The 25,870-nt window shown below is 40.5% G+C and overlaps 1 protein-coding gene across 2 annotated transcripts; it reads right to left on the bottom strand.

The window, feature by feature from the left end:
• Window positions 1-2,848: 2,848 nt before the first annotated feature.
• Window positions 2,849-3,287, bottom strand: LOC121465170 (60S acidic ribosomal protein P1-like). Of its 2 annotated transcripts, XM_041678366.1 has the most exons (2): window positions 3,128-3,287; window positions 2,849-3,046 (listed from the first exon to the last, which is right to left on the bottom strand). In XM_041678366.1, exons 1-2 carry the CDS (start codon window positions 3,191-3,193, stop codon window positions 2,849-2,851), a joined length of 264 nt encoding a protein of 87 aa, XP_041534300.1. In that variant the 5' UTR covers window positions 3,194-3,287. The 2 variants fall into 2 exon arrangements, with proteins under 2 accessions (XP_041534300.1, XP_041534299.1); XM_041678365.1 differs by having other exon boundaries at window positions 2,849-3,287.
• Between the last annotated feature and the right edge of the window lie 22,583 nt (window positions 3,288-25,870).

The raw sequence follows: 25,870 nt of genomic DNA, 5'->3' as shown, positions 1-25,870 counted from the left end.
AATAACTATGTAATTTAGTAGGAATATTTTAAGTAGGCATCTATTTTAGGGTTTCTATTGTTGTGAAGAGACACCATGACCATGGCAACTCTTATAAAGGAAAAACATTTCATTGGGGCTGGTATAAAGTTTTAGAGGTTCAATCCATTATCATCATGGTGGATCATGGCAATACACAGAGCTGCAGCTGAGAATTCTACATCTTGCGGACAACAGAAAGTGGACAGAGACACTGTGTAAAGCTTCAGCAAAAGAAACCTCAAAGCCCCTACCACAGGCACTCACTTCCTCAACAAGGCCACGCCTACTTCAACAAGGCCATACCTCCTAATAGGGGAACTCCTTTCTTTCAAACCGCCATATTCCACACCTTAGCCCCAAAATCTTGCAGCCATATTATAATGCAAAAATGCATTCAGTCCAACTTCAAAAGACCTCATAGTCTGTAACAGTCTCAAACTTATTTAAAAGGATAAAGTTCAAAGTCTCTTCTGAGATTCATGCAATCTCTTGACTATAATCCCCTGTAAAATCAAAATCAAAAAGCAGATCACATACTGCCAACATAGGATATAAATTAGCATACCAAAATGTAGGGAAGGAAGCATAGTGAGGAAATAGTAGACTAAACCCTGAACATCCATGTCTGATGTCAAAGTGCTCTTCAGATCTCCAACTCCTTTTTTATCTTTGTTGACTGCAACATTCTTCTTTTTTTTAACAGGCTGTCCACATTCCCTGTTAGCAGCTTTCCTTTCCTTGTCAGACATCTTATGACTCTGCTATCTCCAATATCTCGGGGTCCAAGGCAATTGAGGCTTCACCTTCACACAAGGCCTCTCTAGGCCTCCATTCAGGGAGATTTCTGACACAGCCTGGCCTCAGTGGCTTTCCGTAGTTGTGAAGAAAGGTTCCATAACGCCTTTCTTATAGTGTTGACTCTAAACCTAGAAGTACATGGCCAAAGCTGTCAGGTTCTGCTGCTTGCAGGAACTGAGACATGGGCCCCTCATTAAATTACATCTTCACCAGCCTTCTGTTCTTCACTGTCTAAATTTAGCTGTTCTAGAATTTGCTGGACTGAAACTCAGAGATCTACTAACTTCCACCTTTCAAGTGCTGTAATTAAAGGTGTACACCCAGCTTTAAGATTTTCTTTAATTCCTTTTCACAAGTTGGAAACTTAACTGGGTCAGATCTTGCCCTGAAGCTACCAATCCCTTTATTCCCTTTTTAAATGTTCTTATGTTCTTGAACACAGGACTTAGCTCCATTCCACTTTTTGGTGCTCCTCTTCTCCTTAAATCTTACATTTTGTAATGTAACCTGCTCCGTTTGCTCCTTTTCATTATAAATCTTCATTAGAGTTACCACTAATAACCACACAACAAAGTCAATACTGTTGAGATTTACTCTGCCAACAGAATTAATCCAAAACTGTTCCTTTAGCCTCAGGCAAACTTTACAGAGAAGGGCAAAAAAAAGCAACTACTTTCTTCACCAAAATATCACAAGAACCATCTCTCGGCAGCATACTAAAATTCGTCACCCCTGAAACCTCTTGATCCAGCCCCCCACAGTTCAATAATTCTTAGCACCTTTGTCTTCCATGATCCCACTAGTAGTGCTCAAAGCATCCCACTGCTTTCCTAAGCCAAAGTACCAAAGTCCATATTTCTCAAAACAAAAGCATAGTCAGGACTTTCACAGTAATACCCTAGTCTCTCTAACCAACTTCTGTCTTAGTCTGCAGTTTTATTGCTGTGAAGAGACATCATGACTGTGACAAATCTTACAAAAGAAACACATTTAACTGAGGTGGTATACAGTTTCGGAGGTTCAGTTCATTATCATCATGGTAGGACATGCTAGCATACAGGCAGACATGGTGCTGGAGCAGTACCTGAAAGTTCGACATCTTGCAGGCAACAGGAAGTGAACTGAGAGTCACAGGGAGAGAAACTTGAGCAAAAGAGAGCTCTAAGTCCACCCTCACAATGACACACTTCCTCCAACAATGCCACACCTATTCCAACAAAGCTACACCATTAATAAAATAACATCACTCCCTTTGGGGGCCATTTTCTTTCAAACCACCACAGCATCATTCTCAAAATTAATTTTGTCCTTAAATCAATGACCATTTAAAAAAATAAAAAGGCTTTGTCTAATAAGAATATATATTTAGTCAGGTAGTAGTGGCACACACCTTTAATCCCAGCACTTGGGAGACAGAGCAGGACAATCTTTGAGTTCAAGGTCAGCCTGGTCTACAGAGTGCATTCCAGGACAGCAAACTTTCAAAGGTAACATACATATTATGTTATTAACACAAGTGTTAATAACAAGTGTTAACATAACTTGTGTTAATAACATAACTAATTAATCTGCATTAACACAAGTATGGACAGTGCTTTGTACACAAGCCAGCCAAAGATTATTTTTTTTGTTTGTTTTATTTTTGAGCAGGTAAAATATACATCACCTGTTTTGTAATTATTCCAGGTTTATTTCTTTATGTCTGTAACCAGGATTTTAAGGGGGTCTTTCCAAAAAAAACCTGAATGCTATTAGCCTTAAATGAATTCACACTCTTTCATCTCCTCTGGAAACAAAAACATATTCTTCCCCCAAATAATACATTTTCTTTTTTACTTCCATTTTAAAGTTAAGGCATTCTTAAAATATCTAGGTTGGTTTAATTCAGCAGTCCTTGTTCCAATCCCATGTCTCTCAGTAGCTGCTGTTAGCTCATCAACATTCAAAAACTTGTTTTTTTTTTTGTTTGTTTGTTTTTTTTTTTTTTTTTTACAGATTCATCCTTTTATTAGCCATGGTATTAAAACGCCTAGTCAAAACGACCAAAGCCCATGTCGTCATCAGACTCCTCGGATTCTTCCTTCTTTGCTTCCACTTTCTTCTCCTCAGCTGGGGCAGCAGCAGTGGAGGGGGCAGGACCCCCTGCTGGTGCGACTCCAGCTGCTGGAGCAGGCCCACCAGCCCCTACATTGCAGATGAGGCTCCCAATGTTGACATTGGCCAGGGCCTTCGCAAACAAGCCAGGCCAGAAAGGTTCAACATTGACACCAGCTGCTTTAATGAGGGCATTGATCTCATCCTCGGAGACCATCACCTCGTCATCGTGGAGGATGAGGGCGGAGTAGATGCAGGCGAGCTCAGAGACGGAGGCCATGTTGCGGACTGCCGGCACGGTGCTAGTCGCCGGATGAAGTGAGGGCCTCACCCCAACGTGGCCTTTGCTTCCTCGGAAGGACCGAGCACCTTGGCGGCAGCAGAGGAAAGCTCAAAAACTTCTAAGTCAATACAATTCTATACAGGATCTAGAATACCTGTGTATTTCCCATCTCTGTATAAGGCTTTTTCTTTTTTAAATTATTTATAAACTATTCTTTTTATATGACTGTCTATATTCATTTTCTTTTTTCTTTCTTTCTTTAAAAGTATGCACATTTAAAAACACACTGTAACCTGTTTAGAGGCTTTTTCTTGTCTGGATCTATCTTTACTGCTTATCTCTAATCTTTTCTTGCCACTAGAGCAAAACAAACTACTAAGTTCCTGCTGGGCCCTCTGCCTAGGCTTTGGAAGCTGGTTGTGCCCCCTTTTCTGGCCTGTGAAAGTGGGGCCTTAACCTTGCAGGCCCAGTCCAGAGGTGTGTCCATGAACTGTTTTCATTACTCCCAGCTCTGGAATGCTGGCACCCAAACTGCAGAAGGCATTTTTTATATAGCTTTTTCTTTCTACTTAGCTTACTGGCTACTCAAGAGCTCACTGTAGGGCAAAGACTCTTAAAGGAGCCATGTCCTTTTTTTTAACCTTTTTTTTTTCTTCTCAGCATTATCAGGCACTAAGCTGAAATATGGGCCCATATTGGGTGCCAAAATGTCCCAGGCACCAACCAGCTCCCAAATCATGACATGAAGACTTATTAATTATGAACAGTAGGCCTAGCTTAGGCTCATTTCTGGCCAGCTCTTTTAAAGTAAATTAACCTCTTTCTCTTTATCTACCTTTTCTTAAGGCTTCTTTCTTTCTTTCTTTCTTTCTTTCTGTATGCCTTACTTTCACTGCTTCTCGTGTCTGTCTGACTGGTGGTGACTCCCTGGCTTCTTGCCCTGGGTGTGTCCCTTGTTCTTCCTTTCTTCATTTTGTTCCTCTCTTTTCTCGAACCGAGATTTCTCCTCCTATTTACTCTTTCTTACCAGAAGCCCTGCCTAGTTCTTTCCAACCTAGCTATTGGCCGGTCCGCTTTTTATTAGACCAATCAAGTGCCTTAGGCAGGCAAGGTGAAACAAATGCAACACACCTTAATTAATTAAATAATTAAACAAATGAAGCATAAGCAACAATGACACAGCTTTAAACAGTGAAAGTAATATTCTGCAACATAACTATATGTTTGACTATTATAGGTGACTAACTACTAACCTGCACTTTTTTAATTATACATTACACTTTTAAATGAGCTGTATAAGCACAATACCCCAAGCAAGAGTAGAAACACACATACAATATAACAAAAGTAACTTTAAATTTGTATCAATGTACCAAAATGTATACCAAAGTAAAATCTTTGAGGTTAATAGTTGTCTTTTTAAAGCCTTTATTATTTTTACACTATTTTTTCCTGTTACTAACTATACCCATTTTTATTTTTTTTCTTAAAGTACCTATGCACATTTAAGTATATTGTAATCTGTCTAGAGGTTTTTACTTTTTTATAGGTCTGGATCTGCTTTACTGTGCCCCTGTAGCAGTTTAAATTTGCCGGCATAACTTTGCAGGGGCTCCACTCTGCTTGGGTTCGTGAGAGCCTAGCTTTATGTCCAGAGGGCCTGGCCAATAGCTACGTTTAACCAGGAGCTGCATTTAACTACCCCAGCTCAAGAAGTATGTGTGGGTACTGTTGCAGGTGTTTTTACTTAGTTTGCTTGTTCTGCTTACCATACTGGCTACTCAAGGGCTCACTGCACAGCAGAGCTACTAGAAGCTGGGTAGGTTTTTTTTCTCCTTTTTTGTCCCTAGCTTTCTCAGATCTTACTTAGAAATTTGTGCCTCACATTGTACACCAAATGTAGCAGGCTTTCTTAGACCACTAGCCCCCAATCATATCATGGAACCTTATTATTAATTGTGAATACTCAACTTTAGCTTAGGATTGTTTCTAGCTAGCTTTTTTTCTTTAACTTAAATTAAATTATTTCTATTAATCTATGTGTTGCCCGAAGGCTCATTTACCTCATCTACATACCACCCATCCTGCTTTCCTGATTCCTCTATGTCTGACTGGCTGGTCCTCAGTAGGCTAGCCACCTGCTGGTGTGGAATTAGGAGCGGTGGGCTGCGTCCCCGGCACCCGGCCGCCCCCACGGCTAGCTTTACCCGAAATAATTACACGGAAACTGTATTCTTTAAAACACCGCTTGGCCCATTATATCTAGCCTTTTCTCGGCTAACTCTTGCACCTGGACTAGCCCATTTCTTATAATCTGTGTAGCCCACGAGCTGGCTTACCAGGAATGATCTTAACCTGCGTCTGCCTGGAGTGGGAGAATCATGGCAACTCTCTGACTCAGCTTCTTTCTCCCAGCATTCTGTTCGGTTTACTCCTCCCACCTATGTTTTAACCTATGAGGGCCAAGCAGTTTCTTTATTGCTTAGCCAATGAAATCAAAAGATTGATATATGACACTCCCCCATCACTTCCCCTTTTTCTGTTTAAACGAAAAGGAAATTCAACAGAGTGGCGCCCAGATGTGATGGGCTAAATCCACTTAAAAACCTGAGAGAGCTTAATTTTAAACAGTGAAAGAAACAGAGTTTAACACAGATTTTTGCTGTTTGTTGATGGCGTGCTGTAGAGAGATTTCCTGATTCAGCAACAGCAGCAGAAAAAACGCTGTGTCATTTTAAAGCGCAGCTTCTTGAGGCTGTGCTGCCAGTGCAAACTCTGGCTTTATGTTTGTATTCCCGCTTGGGATCGGAAGGAGAGTGCTCTGAGACCGTGCTGATGGCTCAGCGCTCCCCGCCTGAATCAGGCTTAGGCAGATGGAAGAGCATGGCGGATTCCTGCCTACATACAGAGACGTGTTGTGCTCTGCATATCAGATTTGGCTGTAACTCGGATGAAAAGAATTTCTGTGCTGTACGCTCAGTCTCAGAATTAAAGTGCTGAGTGCCACTCCTACCTGGCGGCCCCAGAGCTAGCACAAAATGGTACATCCTCCATTTTGAAATTTTCCTGACTCAGCAGCAGGAAAAAACTGGCTGTTTTAAAGTGCCAGCTTTCTGGGCTGTGCCACCATCACGATCTCTGTCTGGCTCTGGTGGGAGACAGAGCTTTTGAATGGAGCATTTGGAGTAATGTGCTACAGCTTGGTTGATGGCAATGTGGACTGCTGTGTGCCTGGAACTGTGTGTGGCTCAGGGGCACCAAATGGCTCTGAGGCAGGAGCTGCTCGGCTCTGCCATGATGAACTGTGCTGGTCAGCAGGAACTACTGTAATTACTGTAATAACAGCGCAGTTAAGGTTTCAACTGGGCAGGACACAGACGGTATCGTATTACCTGTACATGGTGCAACTTAAGTTTTTAAGAACTGCTTAACATTTTAAGAAATGCTCCTGGATAGTAAAAAAAAAAAAATGTTACAGATTCACAATAAAACAGATTCAGACATAAAAGAACACACTGTTCGATGAATGTACGTAGGCTTGAGAGAGAGAAGAAAAAGAATATAGAGAATAAAGTTAATGGTTTAAAAAAAAGGGGGGTAAAGTCTTTAAAGAGACAGAGTACAGCCGGGCGATGGTGGCGCACGCCTTTAATCCCAGCACTCGGAAGGCAGAGGCAGGTGGATCTCTGTGAGTTCGAGACCAGCCTGGTCTACAAGAGCTAGTTCCAGGACAGGCTCCAAAGCCACAGAGAAACCCTGTCTCGAAAAAAAAATAAAATAAAATAAAAGAGACAGAGTACAGATAGTTAAGAGATTAAAAGAAATAAAAGAAAATAAGCCACGTAAAAATGGAAAATTCACAGAGAGTCTGGATTATGTACATTGTGTTTTCTTTAAAATTTTTGACTATGAAGGAGCTAAGTACAGAGAGACATTTCATTATATGGGCTGCCATGTGGAACCAGAATGGATATCATGAGAGTATGACTTCAGAATTTGGGTCTACAGATATGATGCTTTGGAAAGGGTCTTCTTTTGTCTTCACAGAGGACCAGACCCTGTGGATTGCATCTATCCCGATATGGTATGATAGACCACGACCTCCCGAAAAGTTCCTGTGAACACCCTCAAAAAAAATACTTCACTCAACTGCCAACTGAGATAAACCTGGCACACAGGTTACACCCTGAATGATCTGATTAACAGCGCCCCCATTCAGCAGGAAGCAGTTTGGAGAGAAAAAACTGCACCCATGTTCCCAAAATATTGTTTATAAATGTTCTTTTACATTTAAAGGGGGAAATGATATAGATATGAATAATCTGCATTGGTGTGGATTTTAAGGTCAATTTTGCTATATGTATATGTATTTGTGCTCTTGATTAAGGTATTGTGATTGTGTAGTTCATTGAAAAATGTAATGTATAATTAGGAAATATAGTTTGCTAATGGATAATCATCAATAATAGTCAAGCTTGTAGTCATGTTAGTTAGATTTTCTAGATATATAGAGATATATTTCAGATAGGCATTCTTCATATTTCTCAAAGGCTGCAGGATATGGCATTTAAAATATTTTAATAACTTAGGGTTTTTCATGACAATGAGACATGTCTGCTCCTGGCGGCACCAATCTACTTCGAGAGGAAGATGGGCATTGAAGAGGATCCTTATGGAGTTTGATAGCCATTTGGGCAAGAAACTGTTCTTGCCTGGACTGTTGCATAAACTGGACAAAGAGAACCTGCAGAGAGAGGACTGCTGAACTTGCCTAAAGGTGAGATGGTCTTTCGGGGTTCCTGACTCATGACAGAGTCTGCGAGACATTCTGCAGGACACAGCAGATAGTGACTGTCTTTGAAATTTCCTGCTTCATGGAAATGTCTGCTGGATACTATGGGCCTGAAGGCTGAAGATGGATGCCCCAACAGTGCAGAGGAACTTTGGGTGACTGTCCAGGCAGCGAGATGTCTCTGTCATTTCTACAGTTTGGATTTCTTGTTTACTTAGGTAGTATTATATCCTTCTGGAGTCTTTGATGGAGTTTAAGAATGAATAGATAGTTATAGTTTTCCTTAGTTATGATAAAAGATAAAATAGATATGAATATTGTAACTGTAATTCTTGCTTGATAACTGTTTTGCTATATGTAATTTTGCTATGTTAAAGTTAAAGCCTTCCTTTTTTTGTTTGAACGGAAAAAGGGAAAGTGATGGGGGAGTGTCATATATCAATCTGTTGATTTCATTGGTTAAGCAATAAAGAAACTGCTTGGCCCATTTGATAGGCCCACCCTTAGGTGTCCATTTCTTTAACATTTTCCAATTTCGTGGCATATAGGCTTTTGTAGTAAGATCTAATGATTTTCTGAATTTTCTCTGTGTCTGTGGTTATGTCCCCCTTTTCATTTCTGATCTTGTTAATTTACATATTCTCTCTCTGCCGTTTGATTAGTTTGGATAGGGGTTTATCAATCTTGTTGATTTTCTCCAAGAATCAGCTTTTTGTTTCATTGATTCTTTGGATTGTTTTCTGTGTTTCTATTTTTTTTTATTTCAGCCCTTAGTTTGATTATTTCCAGTCTTCTACTCCTCCTAGGTGAGTCTGCTTCTTTTTTTTCTAGAGCTTTCAGGTGGGCTGTTAGGTCTCCAATGTGTGCTTTCTCTGTTTTCTTTAAGTGGGCACTTAGTGCTATGAACTTTCCTCTTAGGACTGCTTTCATAGTGTCCCATAAGTTTGAGTAGGTTGTTTCTTTATTTTCATTGAATTCAAGGAAGACTTTAATTTCTTTCTTTATTTCTTCCTTGATCCAGGTGTGGTTCAGTAGTTGACTGTCCAGTTTCCAGGAGTATGTCGGCTTTCTGGGGGTAGCATTGTTGTTGAATTCTAACTTTAATCCATGGTGATCCGATAAGACACAGGTGACTACTAATATTTTTTTTTGTAACTGTGGAGTTTGCTTTGTTACCGAGTATGTGGTCAATTTTCGAGAAGGTTCCATGAGCTGCAGAGAAGAAGGTATATTCTTTCCTCTTTGGGTGGAATGATCTGTAGATGTCTGTTAAGTCCATTTGATTCATTACCTCCCTTAATCCTCTTATTTCTCTGTTAGGTTTCTGTCTGATTGACCTGTCCATTGGTGAGAGAGGAGTGTTGAAATCTCCTACTACTAGTGTGTGTGGTGATGACTGCCTTGAGTTTTAGTAATGTTTCTTTTATGTAAGTGGGTGCTTTTATATTAGGGGCATAGACGTTCAGGATTGAGACTTTGTCCTGATGAATTGTTCCTGTTATGTGTAAAAAATGTCCGTCTCCATCTCTTCTGATTGATTTTAGTTTGAAGTCAACTTTGTTAGAAATTAGTATGGCCACACCTGCTTGTTTCTTAGGTCCATTTGCTTGATAAACCTTTTCCCAGCCCTTTACTCTGAGCAGATGTCTGTCTTTGCGGTTGAGGTGTGTTTCTTGTAAACAGCAGAATGTTGGATCCTGTTTTCTTATCCAATCTCTTAGCCTGTGCCTCTTTATAGGTGAGTTGAGTCCATTGATATTAAGCGATATTAATGACCAGTGGTTGTTAACTCTGGTCATTTTTTTTTTTGGTATTAGAGTTTGTGTGTTTCTCTTCTTCAAGTTGTGCTGGTGAAAGGTCATTAGATGTCTGAGTTATTGTGGGCATTGTTGGACTCCTTGGGTTGTGATTTTCCTTCTATTACTTTCTGTAAGGCTGGATTTGTGGCTACGTATTGTTTAAATTTGTTTTTATCCTGGAAGATTTTCTATTTCCCATTTATAGTGAACGAAAGCTTGGCTGGGTATAGTAGTCTGGGCTTGCATCCATGGTCTCTTAGTTTTTGCAGTATCTCTATCCAGGACCTTCTGGCTTTCATCGTTTCCATAGAGAAGTCAGGTGTAAGTCTGATAGGTTTACCTTTATAAGTAACTTGACCTTTTTCCTTTGCAGCTCTTAATATTCTTTCTTTATTCTGTATGTTTTGTGTTTTGATTATTATATGGCGAGGAGATTTTTTTTTTTTGGTTCAGTCTATTCAGTGTTCTGTATGCTTCTTGAACCTTCAAAGGAATATCTTTCTTTAGGTTGGGAAAGTTTTCTTCTATAATTTTATTAAATATATTTTCTGGACCGTTGAGCTGTACTTCTTCTCCTTCTTCTACCCCTATTATTCTTAGGTTTGGTCTTTTTATTATGTCCCAGATTTCCTGAATGTTTTGTGATGAGAATTTGTTGGTTTTGCTGTTTTCTTTGATCTTAATTTTTATGCATTACCAATTTTATCAGGGTTTTTGTTATTGTTAGTAGATATAATACATTCTAATTAAAGCAGGCTGCCTGTTAGTTATTTAAAAGAAAAATCAAATTTTATTGCCTAGGACTCTGTTAAGTGCAAAAGATAAACAAGTTTGGAGATGTCCCCTTTCCTTTTCAAATACTTGCAAGTTAATGATTATCACACATAAAGCCAACTGGAGTACCTGATCATGGTTTATCTCAAAACATCTCCTCCTTTTGGAAAACTTGTATATGCACACACATACTTGTTGTATGTATGTATATGTGTGTATATATGTATTATGTGCATATATGTGGGTATGTGAATACATATGTGCATCGAAGTGTGTATGTGTGCATAGATATATGTATATGAATATATGTATATGTCTGTATGCATATATATATATATATGTATGTGCATAGATATGTAGTTTCCTATAGATATAATGTTTTCCTTTCCTCCTGAAAAGTTGCCTGTTTATGCTATCTTGGGAATATGTTTTGGGTTAGTTTTAGGTCAGCTGTTTTGGGGATCAACTTTCTTCATCTATCCATACTGGCTCTCCGGGTTATCCTGTATGCTTATAACACCACCGGAGGACTCAAAACACTGAGTGTGACTTTATATGTCCCTCCCCAAGCTAGCCAGTACAGTTCCTTCTTATCAAGGAATGGGGTCTGTTTTGGGGGTTTCTTTATGAGACCAACACACATTGTAGGGCTGTCCCTCTGACATCTCCATAGTTTTGAGTGCGAGGGAACAAGTGTCTCCTTTCTTCAGTGTCTTTATCACTGGGTGCTCATAAGACTAAGCTAAAGACTTGAAAAAAATCACAGGGGAAGCAGCAAGAAAGCATGAGATTATGCATTTGTGGAGGAATGTCAGGAGGCAAAGGTCAACCAATAATAAATCAAAACACTTCAAAGACAACAAAAAACAAGACAAACAAAACAAAAACCAAAATGTCCTCAAAGTTACAAAAGTAAACAAAATATTGAAAAATAGTTTAACAACCAGAATCTACAATGCCCTTGGAGATCTAAAGCAAGCCAGCAAACAAAGCCAAACATCTAGACCAAAATTCTTTCAAGGCAAACAAATTAGATGCCTTAAACCAAATACTAAGAAAGCAGATAAAAAAAAAGATATCAAAGTAGGGTCCTTCTTAAGCAGCACAACTTAATTAACTATTAGGCATAATAGACCAAAAACCAAACCAAGAAAGGTCTGAAGCCCCAGAAAGAACTCACCAACAATTCACCTTAGGGAATAACACCAGATGGTACAGACTCCATAGGTCCTGGCTTCTATTTAGGAGATTCCTCCAATGAAAAGTAGTCCAGCTCAGGCCCCAAATTGGGCATCATAACTATTGAAGCAAAAACCACAGCTTTCATTTTAAAAGAAATAAGAAATAGCTTATTCTGGAAGCATTTTGACTGACCATGGTCTGAGAATAAAGATTTAGCTTATAAAATTACAAAATTCCTTGTTCCAATGTGGAAGTAGTTTCATGGAGCATGCATAGTTTTACAGAACAAAGAAAGTAGGCAGGTGCACAAGAGAGGCAGGTACAATAAGATGGAGGAGCTACCGTCTAGTCCTAAGATGCTATCTGATGACATTCTTAGATCTTGAATTGGTGGAAGCTGTGTTTTGTTAAGTTACTAAAACGTCTAAGAAGTTTTTATTATTATCATGAGATGTTAATTCAGATATAGAGTTGCTTATGCCAGAAGGCCAAAACTAGCCCGAGATAAAGTAATTAGCTTCTGAATCTGCAAAATCCCAATCTCTCCACAGAACTGAAATTTCTTTCCATCCATTCGTCTCTGAAGACACAAACTCTTTCCAGAAATTCTTCATCAACAGCCAGAGAGAGCTTCTTTCCACGAATTTTCATTCACAGACTCATCTTACAACATACAAAAATGAAAACAGAATGAAGCCTAAACAGTACAACTGAAACTAGTAAAAACTCTTAGAAGAATATGAAAGGGTAAATTTCATGACTGTTGAGTCAGCAATTCTCCAGGAATGAGTCCCCAGTTGGTTATCTAACTAACACCAAATGGCCAGCCCTAAAAAACATATACATACCTGCACCAATAAATGCATTTAGGAATGAAAATAAAGCAACTTCCCCTTGTAGGAATTTGGCCAAGAGTTGCATCCAGGCCAATTCTCCTATGTTTTCCATTTATCTGGAGTTTGGGCTTGCTGGTCTGTAACTTGTCTGCCTCCCACTCGTATCTGATCTGTCTGTCCCTGTTGCCTGTGTGTGTGTGTCCTTATCTGTTCTGTATCTGTCTGTCTGTGTCTCTTGTGCTGTCTGTCTGTGCTGATCCCTATCAATGGGCTTTGCTCTGCATTTATTTAACAGCTCAGAAAACACAGTATGGGAAAAGATGGGAAATTCTTTACAGAAGTCTTTAACAGAATTTTACAAGAGAAGTCACTTTACTAACCTCAACTCCCCTCCCCCACCCTTTGGACAGTTCTTTTTCTCTTCCCTCCCACCTCCCCTTCTTCTTTCTCTTCCTTCCTGCCTTATTTCTTTCTCTCTCTCTTTTTCTTTCTTTCTTTAAATTTATTTTTTAAAACAATCTTTTCTTATTTTACATACCTATCCCAGTTCCCATTCCCTCCCCTCCTCCCACTCTCTCCACCTTCCCTCCACCCTAGGCCCCCATCCACTCCTCAGAGAGGGTAAGGCTTCCCAAGTGGAGTCAACAAAGTCTGATACATCACTTTGAGGCAGGACTATGTGCCATACCAATTCCATTGCTGTCTGTGTGACATAGCATATGTCTTTATGCTGGATGGGAGTTATGTGTCCCATGGGACTAGGCTTCCTGGAGGTCAATGGCAGACAGCCTGGCATTAGCCGCCCTTGAGGTATAGACAGGTTTCTCGATTAGCTGGCTTTGCAAGATATGGGCTTTGCACAATCTCTTTCATAATTATGATATTCTATATATCTACAGGACAAGGATTATCTCTTCAGGAACAGCTCTGGGATAGGGAAGCACAGTATGGGAATGTATAAGACTACAGCAGAACCCTTGTCATACATGGGGTGTATGATGAGCAAGGGAATAGATGGGTTAATGTAGATGGACAAAGAGTGTAATATTATACATTGAACTTTATGGATAGGCTTGCTAGATCCCAACCCCCATGATGTCTGCTGCATAAGAAGGTACTAAAAAGTATATTTCAACAGGTGCAGAGAACTGATTAGGTATATTTGGTCACTAGATGAAATAAAGGGTTAGGAAGAGGAAGGGCCATGATAGCAATAATGAGACAGAAACTTTATATTCATAAGATGAAACCACTTGCCTGAGGTTTGCAGTCCCAAGGACAAGATTTCCTCTTCTAAGGATGCTTTATGTCTAACACCTGTTCCTGATAATATACTTTTCTTAAATATCGCTGATGTGACTAAAAGAAGCTTTCATACTGTGCCAACCAATGATACATGACCTTCTGATTTGTTCTTTGTTTGAATGCTATATAATGAAAACATGAATTCAGTAAAATCGCAGCAGATTCCAACCACTCTCTTGTGTGTTGTGTCTGTCTGTCATTCACCGAACTTGTGCCTTCCTGTTACCAAGACCCTGCTTCTCCCATGGTCTGAGTGGCTCCTCTGAGCCGATCCATGGCAACTAAGACCCACCCCCCCCCCCACTATTTCCAGGCTGAGCAAGGTATCTTTCCAAAAAGAATGTGCTTCAAAACACTAGTTCAGGCACTAGGTATAAATCCTGGTCCCACTGCCAGTGGTCCGAGCCACACACAACTGTCACCCATATTCAGAGGGCCTAATTTGTTCCTATGTAGGCCCCACTATCAGCCCAGAGTCAGTGAGCTCTCCTTAGCTCAAGTCAGCTGTTTCAATGGATATCTTCTCTTCTTTTCTTAAAAAAAAAAATTGCTTATTTTTATTTCATGTGCATTGGTGTTTTGCTTGCACATGTCTGTGGGAGGGTGTTGGGTCCCTTAGAACTAGGGTTACAGATGGTTGTGAGCCCCCATATGGGTGCTAGGAATTGAACCAGGGTCTTTTGGAAGAACAGTCAGTGCTCTTACACTTTGAGCCATGTCTCCAGTCCCCTTCTTTCTCTTTTTTAGACAACTTCTTTAATCTAATCAGAGAAAGAGGAGTTGAGAAAAATCGAACCCACATCCTCAAAGACCTAGATGATGGCTTGCACCATCAGAGACTTTAGAAATACAGGAAACTCAGGTACCACCCCAAACCTATTAAACTAGATCCTGTTAGAGAGGAAAAACCAGTCATCTGTGGTAAGAAGTCCACAAGGGAAATGCACAGCCCTAGCTTGAGAATCCCCAACTTGGGTGGAATTTCTAGAGCTGTCAGTTGGAGCCTGTTTAACCACGTGCAATCACACGTGAGCGGATGCAGAGCTGCTGCTAATCTCTTGTCTCTGCTCAGCAGAGCCTTGGTGAAATGCCTTTGTTTTGCATGCTTCCTGTTTTTCTCATGTGTGTCGGTTGATCTCCTGTGTCCTCTGCTGTTCACTGAACTTTTCATAAAGAAGCTAAAGTCATCCAAAAAATTTATAGCAACATAGAAGATTAAAAGGTTGGGGTTGTGCTCTCCCGAACCACGGATCATATTATCATCGCTGTTTCTTTTGCAAGAGCTTCACTGAATTGTAGCATCATACAATTCAGGCATCTAACCTGGTCCTCCTTTTTCTTTGGTTTTTAATGTATTCACAAGGTGTAGAACCACTACAGTACTGTGCTGTCTGGTTTTGTGTGTCAACTTGACACAAGTTAGAGTCATCAATGGAAGGCGCCTCAGTTGACGAAATGCCTCCATGAGATCTAACTGTAAGGCATTTTCTCCTTTAGTGATCAATGCGGGAAGGCCCAGCCCATGGTGGGTGGTGCCATTCCTGAACTGGTGGTCCTGGGTTCTGTAAGAGAGCAGGCTGAGCAAGCCAGAAGCAAACCAGTAAGCAGCACCACTCCAAGGCATCTGTATCAGCTCCTGCCTTCAGGACCCTGCCCTGCTTGAGTTCCTATCCTCACTTCCCTCAGGGATGTACAGCGCTATGGAAGTGTAAGCTAAACAAACGCTTTCCTCCCCAACTTGCTTTTTGGTCATGGCGTTTTGTAGCAGCACCAGAAGCCCCAACTAAGATAAGTACCTTTCAGAACATTTTTATCACCTCTGGGAGGAAAGTGGATTCCCATAAACAGTCACTCCTTGTTTCCTCCCAGTCCCTCCCTCCAAGGCTACTACTCATCTACTTTCTGCTTCTCTGGATCAAGTTGGCCTGGACATTTCTTGTGACGTTGCACAGAGATATTTTGTGACCAGCTTCTTTTACTTAATTTCCTGCTTTGAAGATTTATGCATGTTACAATATTGACAACTGCCACATTCCTTTTGATTAGTTAATCCTCTATTATGTGAACATCTTAAATTTTGTTCCCCTATTCATTAATTGAAGGACACTGTATTTTTTTCACTGTTTTGTCCATTGTCAATATTGCTACCATGATCATTTGTGTACAAGTTTTATGTTTACCCGTATTTTCCATTCTCTTGATTATGTATCTAGGAGTGATAACTGTGTTTATCCTTTCAAATAAATATTGCATCATTTTCCAAAGTGATTATACCAGTACTTTCCTGGCAACACTATGTGGGAGTTTGAATTTCATGATACCTCCACCAAAATTTGCTAATGCCTGGGTTGTAAGTGATAACCATCATTGTGAGTGTGAAGTGGTATGTTCTCGAAGGTTTTATTTGATTTAATCTGATCTTTAAGGAATAATAATGTTATGGATTGTTTTGTGGCACTGACAGTTTAATAATGTGCAGGAGTTTCCCAGGTGAGACTGTAGTTAAAGGTATGAGGAGTCATGGAAACTGGCTGAGGCTCGAAGCTGCAAGATGCCAGGAGCGGCCATTAGTGAATAGACAGCCTCAGTTGAAGGAGAGTCTCTAGAATTGAGGAGTTATGGGAAATGTTGAGGCGTGGTACCGCATGTCAGGATCAGAGTCCCTGAAGACAGGCCAGAAGTGACAACTGGTGAAGTTGCAGTAGAGGCCCCAGCATTTTGGGATGTCAGTACCGTGGGATGACCAGCAAGGACAGCAGCTGTGGAGGAGACCTGATCTATGCCTAAGTGATGTGGGAGTGTCATATATCAATCTGTTGATTTCATTGGTTAAGCAATAAAGAAACTGTTTGGCCCTCATAGGTTAAAACATAGGTGGGAGGAGTAAACAGAACAGAATGCTGGGAGGAAGAGGAAGTGAGCTCAGACTCGACAGCTCTCCTCTCAGGAGCAGACGTCTCAGAGAGACGCCATGCTCCCCTCACCTGGCAGATGCACGATTCAGTTCCGACCCAGGATGGACATAGGCTAGAATCTTCCTGGTAAGCGCACCTTGGGGTGCTACATACCTTATTAGAAATGGGCTAGTCCAGGTGCGAGAGTTAGCCAAGAAGAGGCTAAATATAATGGGCCAAGCAGTGTTTAAATGAATACAATTTGTGTGTTGTTATTTTGGGGCATAAGCTAGCCAGGCGGCCGGAGTGCTGGGGACGCAGCCCCGCCTCTCATATTACAACACCTAAGAGTCAAGCTGGACACGCTGCAGATGGCGGAGCTGGAGGAATGGAGCTACGGTAGGGATCTCAGCGGAATCATGAGTGGATCTCAGACATCAAGCACTGACATTTTTATACATTTGAACTCTGATTTTATTGTAACTGTTCTTCCCTCTTGAAGGAAGAAAGTGCCTAACTTATTTTTAATTGTTTAGGAACTCAGAGTCAAGAGACTTTGGCATTTTAGAGGGGCTTTACATATTCTAGAGAAACTTCACAAGTTTGCAGAGACAGACTTTTTAAAGAGTCTGAAATTTTAAATGTTTGAATTTTTAAAGACTAGAACTTCTTAAAGTTATTTCTGTCTTATATTTATATTATATTCATATTTCTATAAGATCTTTTGGATGAACAAGAAAAAAAGTTATGATTATCATTAATGTTTTTGTGTGTTAAGTTGGCAAAGGATCAGTTGTCCTGGTTAGTTCTTGTCAACTTGACACAAGCTAGAGTCATTTGGGAAAAGGGACTCTCAGTTGAGAAAAAAAAAAATGCTTCTATTAAATCTGTCTGTAGGCAAGTCTAAAGTGTTCTTTTTTTAAAAAAAAATATTATTAACAATTGATGGTGAAGGACCCAGCTCACTGTGGGCAGTGCCACTCCTCTGTAAGTGGTCTTGGATTACATAAGAAAACAGGCTGAGCAAGATGTCAGGAACAAGTCAGTAAGCAGCACCCATCCATGACTTCTGCCTCCGTTCCTGCCTTTAGGTTCTTACCTTAGCTACCCGCACTGCCTTCAGGAATTTTAGACTAAAATAAACCCTTTATTCCCAAATTCCTTCTGGCTATGGTGCTTTATTGAAGCAATACAAATCCGAACTAAGACAACCCTTCGCAGCCAAGTTAATAATATGCCTTGAGATCATTTAAGACAATGTATTCAATCAGCTGTCCGGCTGTCTACTCAACCTATCTGTGTTTAGCTTGCCTAGAATAGAACAACGTGCCCAACCTTACTGTCTTGGATTTCCCATGTAATCTTACTTTTACAAACTAAGCTAAATGCATAGCTTCAATCTTAAGTGATGTAGTCTTCCATGCCCCTGACCCAGAGTAATGTATGTGTATATTGTGGTAATCATTTGCTAAAAGCATCCAAGAGGTTCAAAGCAAACAAATAAAATACCCTATAAATGTTAAAAGCAGCATGTGGATATAGCTTGATGATATCTGTTTGTGGTTTTCTCTCTCATGTGGGGTCCCAAGTCTTCAGATGTGAGTATACATCCTGGAACAACTGCAGAGATCAGAAAAGTAAATGGGGCCTTGTTGGAGTGGGAGATATAGGGGGTACAATAGAGAGGGGAGTATCGGGGTGCATGTTATATGCTTGAGGAAATGGGTAAAAAGGAAGGCACTAATTAGGGATGGCAGAGGGAGATATGGAGAGAGGGGGATAAAGTAACAAGAAAGATGTCTGGGAAAGTCATACTGCTAACAATCTACCTAGAAGAATATGTCTACGAATGAATATACAAATACAGTTTAGATGAAAACTTCCCATCTGAGCTGACAACACTCCCTCCAAGAGTCAAAGACCATCTAATAAAATCCCCAAAACCAAGCATGAAAAAAGAAACCTCTTTTTAAGTTGTTGGTTAGGTTGTCTGAGAGACTTCCCAAACATTACAGACTATTGCGGTTGCTCCTAGTTGCCCCAGAGGGGTGAAAGAGAGGTCCCTTCTGTCACAAACACCATATACTTCAGAGGGCCGAGAGGCCTCTGAACTGGAATTAATTTTAAAGTCACCTCACTGAGGGACTACGTTTCATGGGTACCAGAAGGTAAAGGGAAGCAATCAACAGTGTGATGCCTATACACAACAATGAGCAGCCTGGCATGATAACCCTCCAAGTGCAGTAACAGCATGCATACCATGGTGCCAGCCAAGAGTTTTCTAATTGTACTTAAGACCCACTCAACAAGAGGGAAATCAGGCCTGGGATTGGAAACCTAGGGCAGGTGACACCATGGATCCTGAAGGAAAATCTACAACCACCTCTTTACTAAACCAGTGCAATCCCTAACTACCTTCTAAATATTTGTCCTTATACCCACAGGTAAGTACCGTCCTTACTCCCAATCAAGGAATGTTGTCTTTGCAACAAATGGAGACAGTTACAGAAAACCACAACAGACATGCTAACTTGGATGGGGAAAGTCCATGATGCCTCAACCCTAGACAAAGAACTACAGACAAGGAAGGAATGCTGGACATAGGAGGAATAGTCTTCCCCATGGAAGAACACACAAAAGGGTCATTCAGTACCAAATAGTCAACCAAGAAAATATACATACAAGTAACACTATATAAACTGAGCAGGTTGTATTTAGGACTATACATTTCCATATACATAGTGAGAAAAAGAGGCCATGAATTTGAAAGAGAGCAAGGAAGAATATATGAGAGGGTTTGAAGGGAGGAAATGAAAAGGGATGTGGTAAAATTATATTATAATCTCAAAAAGTAATTTCTTTTCCTCTAAAAGAAAAGAAGAGAAACAGAAAAGGAACAAGAAGAAGGAGGAGGAACATAGGAAGAAAATGAGGAAGAGAGGTGAGGGGAAGGAAGAGGAGAAGGAAGAGGTTGGAGGAGTAGTCCTCCAGATTTTGGTGAAATTAAGGCCTTGCATCAGGCAGGCTTGCTGGCCAAGATTCCAAGAATAGCTGTCACAGGTAGCCAGGTAGAGCAAGGCCTTTTCTGCATGCTCTTGTTTTGTTTTATCACTTGTAAGATAGTTTCTCCCTGGGTAATCGAGGCTGGCTTTGAACTCCAGATCCCTGTGCCTCAGCCTCTCCGGTGCTGGAATCACAGGTGTGCGCCACCATGCCCCAGCTCTGTCCTGCGGCTCAAGGCTCCATCTCACACCCTTGTTGCTCCTTACAGCAAGAACAACTCTTGCAGTTTTGTTTGTCCCACCTTTCATTACATTCAAGAACATTCTTTCTTGACCTACTTTTCTCTATGGGTCCTCCCTGAAAATAGGGGGAAACAGTGAATGCCGTTACTCCTAACCCGAATGCTTTAGAGCAGTGGTTCTTGACCTGTGAACAATAACCCATTCAGGGGGTTAAACAATTCTTTCTCAGGGGGCGCATATCAGATATCACTTTACAATTCTTAAAAGCAGCAAAATTGCAGTTGTGAAGTAGCAACAAAATAATTCTATGGTTGGGGGTCACCACCACCCAAGGAACTGTATTAAAGAGCTGCAGCATTGAGAGGGCTAAGGACCACTGCTTTGGAGCCCGATTCCTGGAGAATGCTTCTTTCTCAGCAGGGCATCCTTGAAGAGAAATGGGCATGATTTTCACCTCAGGCTTCAACTCTGAAAGAAATCTCCTTTCATACCTGCAACTCAGACCCCTCCACCCCCCAACACCCACTCAACCAGTTTTTCCTCTCTAGATTCTGGTAGGTTGATCTTTTCCCCATCTAGACCTTCAGGGGCATCCTCGTTGCTGACTATGGGACCACGGTGTTTGCTAAGTGAGAGTTTTATTCCCACTGTTCTACTCCAACACCTGACCTTTGTTTCACTCTGTCTTCTGCCAGGATATAGAGAGGCTGCCTTCCCACTTAGGGATTGAGAGAGAAATGAAACTAACTGTTCTTTTTTTTTTTTTTCCGACCCCTTGAATGCTTTAGAAAATCTGTAGCTTATTCTCATTCACTTTACCTGGTCAAAAATGACTTTGTCAGCCTGATCAGTTCCTAGTTTTGTCAACAGGATTTTGCTATGCAACCCAGGCTGACTTCACACTCGAGGAAGTCTTCCTCTCTAAGAGTTTCACAGGTATGTGGATTACAGGTGTATGCTACTGGCGCAGCGGCGAAGTCTGCATCCTTCTTTTCATCCCAATTGTGTACTCTTTCATGTCTTTGTGCAAAATGTGTGCCCTTATTCAAAGTGCTGTTGTTTTCCTGACGTCCGTAGGAAGAGCAGAATAAGTATGTGCATTCTTCCTGCCATGTTTAGTCCAAGTGTGTGCACGTTTTTCCTAAAATATGTAGACTATCTAATGACTCTGAGATTCACCAAATCTGTACTTATGGCTTTAGGTCATCCAAAACTCGCTATTCTATAGTATTACATCATTTGTCTGTGCATTCTATTCCCATAACATTTTACCCAATTTATGCACATGTTGGATTCATCCAAATTTTACTAAAAATCAGTATCTCTATGAATATTCTTCCATCTGTCACCCTGTGTAAAGCTCTCTGTGAGTTTCTCTTAAGAAGGAGAAAGAGGGGGTTGTAAAATGTACTTCCTTCGGTGCTACAAATAACAAGGTAAATGTAAAATTTCCAGTGGCATTAAACTATTCGTAACACCAGCAGTGGGTAAGGGATAGTACAGCTTTATACTTCTTTTAATGTTCTAGTACTATCAGGGTTTAAAATTTATGACAATCTAGAGGATTTAAAACGGTGTCTCCACCCCAAGGAAACAAGCTGTTAGGATTTAGTGGCAGAACCAATGTTAGGGTTCATGCATCAGGACCTTGGCGGTCTGAGCAGAAGTCACAGCATGCAGTAGATCTAACAGAGAGGTTTATTTGAGAGTGGGATAAAAGGCCTTCTCGGAGTGGGGACATGAGAGAGAGACAGATGCAGAGACAGAAAGAGGGACCGAGAGAAAGAGAGAATGAACAAGAGAGGGTGTGATATCCAGAGGGACCTTTTAAAGGGTACTGGTGTCATATAGGGCAAAAATGCAGCTCATAGCCATGGGGAGAATGTGTCGTATTTGGTGGCACTGGTGCTAAGTCCCTGAGGGCAGGCCGGTAGAGTGCCTGATTTCCAACACAAGTGACTCTGGCACAGATCATCAATAGAAGCGGAAACCATGGCTTATGAATTGGGAAGAAAGAAAGGTATGCTTACTGTAGAAAGACACAGGCCTCACCACATTAGCTCACCAACTAGATTTGACATCATTGATTATGGGCATTATGTCTGTAATGCCAGACATTACAATCTCCATGATATGACATGGCATGACATGACATGACGAGATATGATGATGTGGTATGGTATAATATGCTATTGATATAATGATATGATATTATGAGTGATGATATGAAATGTAATGATAAGATGATATGATGTGATATGTATGATATAATATGATATGATGGTCTGGTGTGGTATGATATAATGATATGTATGTGATGATATGATAATACATGATTTGATGGTATTATATAACATGATATGACTTGGTGGTACAATATGGTATCACATAATGATATGAACACCATCAACTTACCTAGGAACAATTCTTGCCTGACATTTTAAGTTGCCAATCAAGCCCTCCCTCTGTAAAATTTCCACATCATAAGAAAGAAAGGAGACAAAGTGACTTTATAAGCAGCAATAGAAAAAGCAGTTCAATCCAGAATATGAGGCACTCCAATTTGCCTGCTGACTTAGAAAGCTTGTATCATGTGGGAGAAAGGCACCAGTATTAGTCTCTTTTCTGTGACTGTGATAAATAATCCCCTTATTATGAGAACACATTGATCAGAACTCCCAGTTTTAGAGGCTTTCGTCTGCAGTGGATTTTCCACATTGCTTTGGACCTGTGGGGAGGCAGCGAGCCACTGCAAGACAGTTGCTAACACCTCCCAGCAACACAAAGCAGGTACCAGAGGTGTTCAAGGGGTGGCCATAATCCAGACCATCACAGTGTTTCAACCCTACATCCAACAGAGGGCTGATCTCCAAAATTTACAAATAGTTCAAGAAACTGATCATCAAAATAACAAATAATCCAATCAAAAAAATGGGGCACAGACCTAAGCAGAGAACTCTCAACAGAGGAATCTAAAATGGCTGTAAGACACTTCAGGAAATGTTAACATTCTTAGTCATCAAAGAAATGCAAATCCAAACAACTCTGAGATTCCATCTTACACCTACAAGAATGGCCAAATCAAAAACACTGATGACAACTTATGCTGGAGAGGATGTGGGATAAGGGAACACTCCTCCATTGCTGGTGGGAGTGCAAACTGGTACAGTTCCTTTGGATACCAGTATGGTGATTTCTCAGAAAATCAAGAAATAATCTTCCTCAAGACCCAGCAATACCACTTTTGGGTATATACCGAAAGGATATTCAATCCTACCACAAGAACATGTGCTCAACTATGTTCATAGCAGCATTGTTTGTCATAGCCAGAGTCTGAAAACAACCTGAATGCCCCTTGACCAAAGAATGGATAAGGAAAATGTGGTACATGTACACAATGGAGTACTACACAGCAGAAAAAAAGTGACATCTTGAAATTTGTGGTCAAATGGATGGATCTAGAAAATATCATACTGAGTGAGGTAACCCAGGTCCAGAAAGACAAATATCATATGTTGCTGTGGGACAATAGTATGTACCCTGTCACTTGTATTTTAAATAAACACTAATTGACCAGTAGCCAGGCAGGAAGTATAGGCGGGGAAAAGAGTCAAGAAGTAGAGGTGGGGTCAGGAGAAGAAGAGAATTTTGGGAAGAGGAAAGAGTCAGCTTGCAGTGGTCACCCAGACACAGAGGAAGCCAGACACAGCAAGCAAGATGTGACGTGATGTGATGTGTCACTGAAAAAGGTACTAAGCCATATGGCTAACACAGACAAGAATTATGGGCTAATATAAGTTATAAGAGTTAAGAAGAAGCCTGAGCTAATAGGCCAATCAGTTTATAATTAATATAGACCTCTGTGTATCTTTAGGGCTGGACAGCTGTGGGACGACCAAGTGGGACAGAAAACTTGGTCAACAATATGTGCTCACTTATAAGTGGCTTTTAGACATAAAGCAAAGAAAAACCAGCCAACAATTCACAATCCCAGAGAACCTAGATAACAATGAGGACCCTAAGAGAGACATACATGGATCTAAATTACGTGATATGTAGAAAAAGACAAGATGTCCTGAGTAAATTGGGAGCATGCGGACCATGGAGAGGGTAGAAGGGGAGGGGAGAGGTAGGGAGGGGAGCAGAGAAAAATACATAGTTCAATTAAAACAATAAAAAAAAGAAAATTTCGAAGTTTGGTGTTGTACTGCATGCCACTGAGTTCTCTCTCTTTCTCTTTCTCTTTCTCTTAATAGTTTTTTGAAACAGGATCTCACTATGTAGTCTTTGCTCACATGGAACTTGCTATATATTCTTGTCTGACTTTGAGCTCATAGAGATCTGGCTGCATGCCTTTGATGCCAGTGCTTAGAAGGCAGAGACAGAGGCAGGCAGATCTCTGAGTTCAAGGTCAGCCTGGTTTACAGAGTAAGTTCCAGGATAACCAAGGCTATACAAAGGAAAAAATCAAAAATCAAAAATTAGTTATTAATTCACTCAGCTATAATACATATAATAAATATTAATAAACATGGTAAGTATAATAAATATAATTAAACACTTTATTAACTCCATTCTATATTGTTCCATATTTGATTTAATAAATGCTAAATTTAGAAAATTTATAATAGAGTCAAAGGAAAGAATTGGATTATCCTTTACAACTTTTATATTTGGAACTTTCAGTCAAATATAATGTGTGTAAGTGACATCACTATGATTTTTATAGTACATTATATATTGCATAAGCATTACCATTTCAATCACTTCAAGAATTCGCTGGTACTGGGCATGATGCCACTCACCTTTAATCCCAACGCTCGGCAGCCAGAGACAGCCAAATTCTTATGAGTTCAAAGTCAGCCAAAAATACATAGCAAGTTCCATGTCAGCAAAGGCTACATTGTGAGACCCTGTCTCAAAAAACTACTAGGAGAGAAGAAGAGAAAGAGAGAGAGACAGACAGACAGACAGACAGACAGGGAGAGAAACAGAGACAAAGAGAGACAGAGAGAATTCAGTGGCATTAAATACATGCGTATTACTGTACATCTAACTGTGTTTTTATCAAGTTAATTGAGATAGAATCTATATGCTATAAATACATAAAATTCCGCTGGGCAACACAGTGACTGCCCTGCATTACAATGCCGATTTCCATCCTGTCCGAGCTCAGGCAGTACGGCTCACTATCATCTCAGACAGCCATCACCCAGCACAGGACCGGCACTGTAGATCACTGCGCATGCGTCCCTCACTGTAGATCACTGCGCGCGCGTCCCTCAGTGTAGATCCATTCTCTTTAACACTTTCACATCAATGGAGTCGCACAGTGTCTGGGTTCCGAATCTAGCTTTGTTTCACTCCACATTTTCTCCATTGATTACGGAAGTTTGTTCCTTTTGATTGCTGAATGTCAGTGTCTTGCATCAGTAAACATTCAATGATTTGTTTATCCATTTACATGTGGGCAAGCTTTTAGGTTTTCAACCCAGAGCTACTCCAGTTTACAGTTAAGCCTACGTGAATATTGATCGGCAGCTCCTCTTCTACACAGGTGCTTTCCTTTCCCTGGGTTGTGTGGTTAATACACACCTAACTTTACATGTAACAACCACACTGCTTTTCTGTAGTGTTATTACAGTGACTACAATGTCGCCCTGTCAGACTTCTAAAGGCTAAAGAACTACTTTAGTGCCTAGAAAGTAGTACTATGACTTTTAACTAAAATATTTCTGATGATGGATGGTTTTCATGATTTTGTGGATATTCGTGAAGCTTTTTGACATTTTACCTCTTTTTAATAACATTTCGTCTTATCTTAATTGAGCTACTAGTATTCTAATG

Source organism: Microtus oregoni, unplaced genomic scaffold, assembly GCF_018167655.1.
Source record: "Microtus oregoni isolate MIOR12 unplaced genomic scaffold, Mior012 000029F_ref0000214, whole genome shotgun sequence".
Lineage (NCBI taxonomy): Eukaryota > Metazoa > Chordata > Mammalia > Rodentia > Cricetidae > Microtus > Microtus oregoni.
This window is presented reverse-complemented; position numbering and strand designations above follow the sequence as displayed.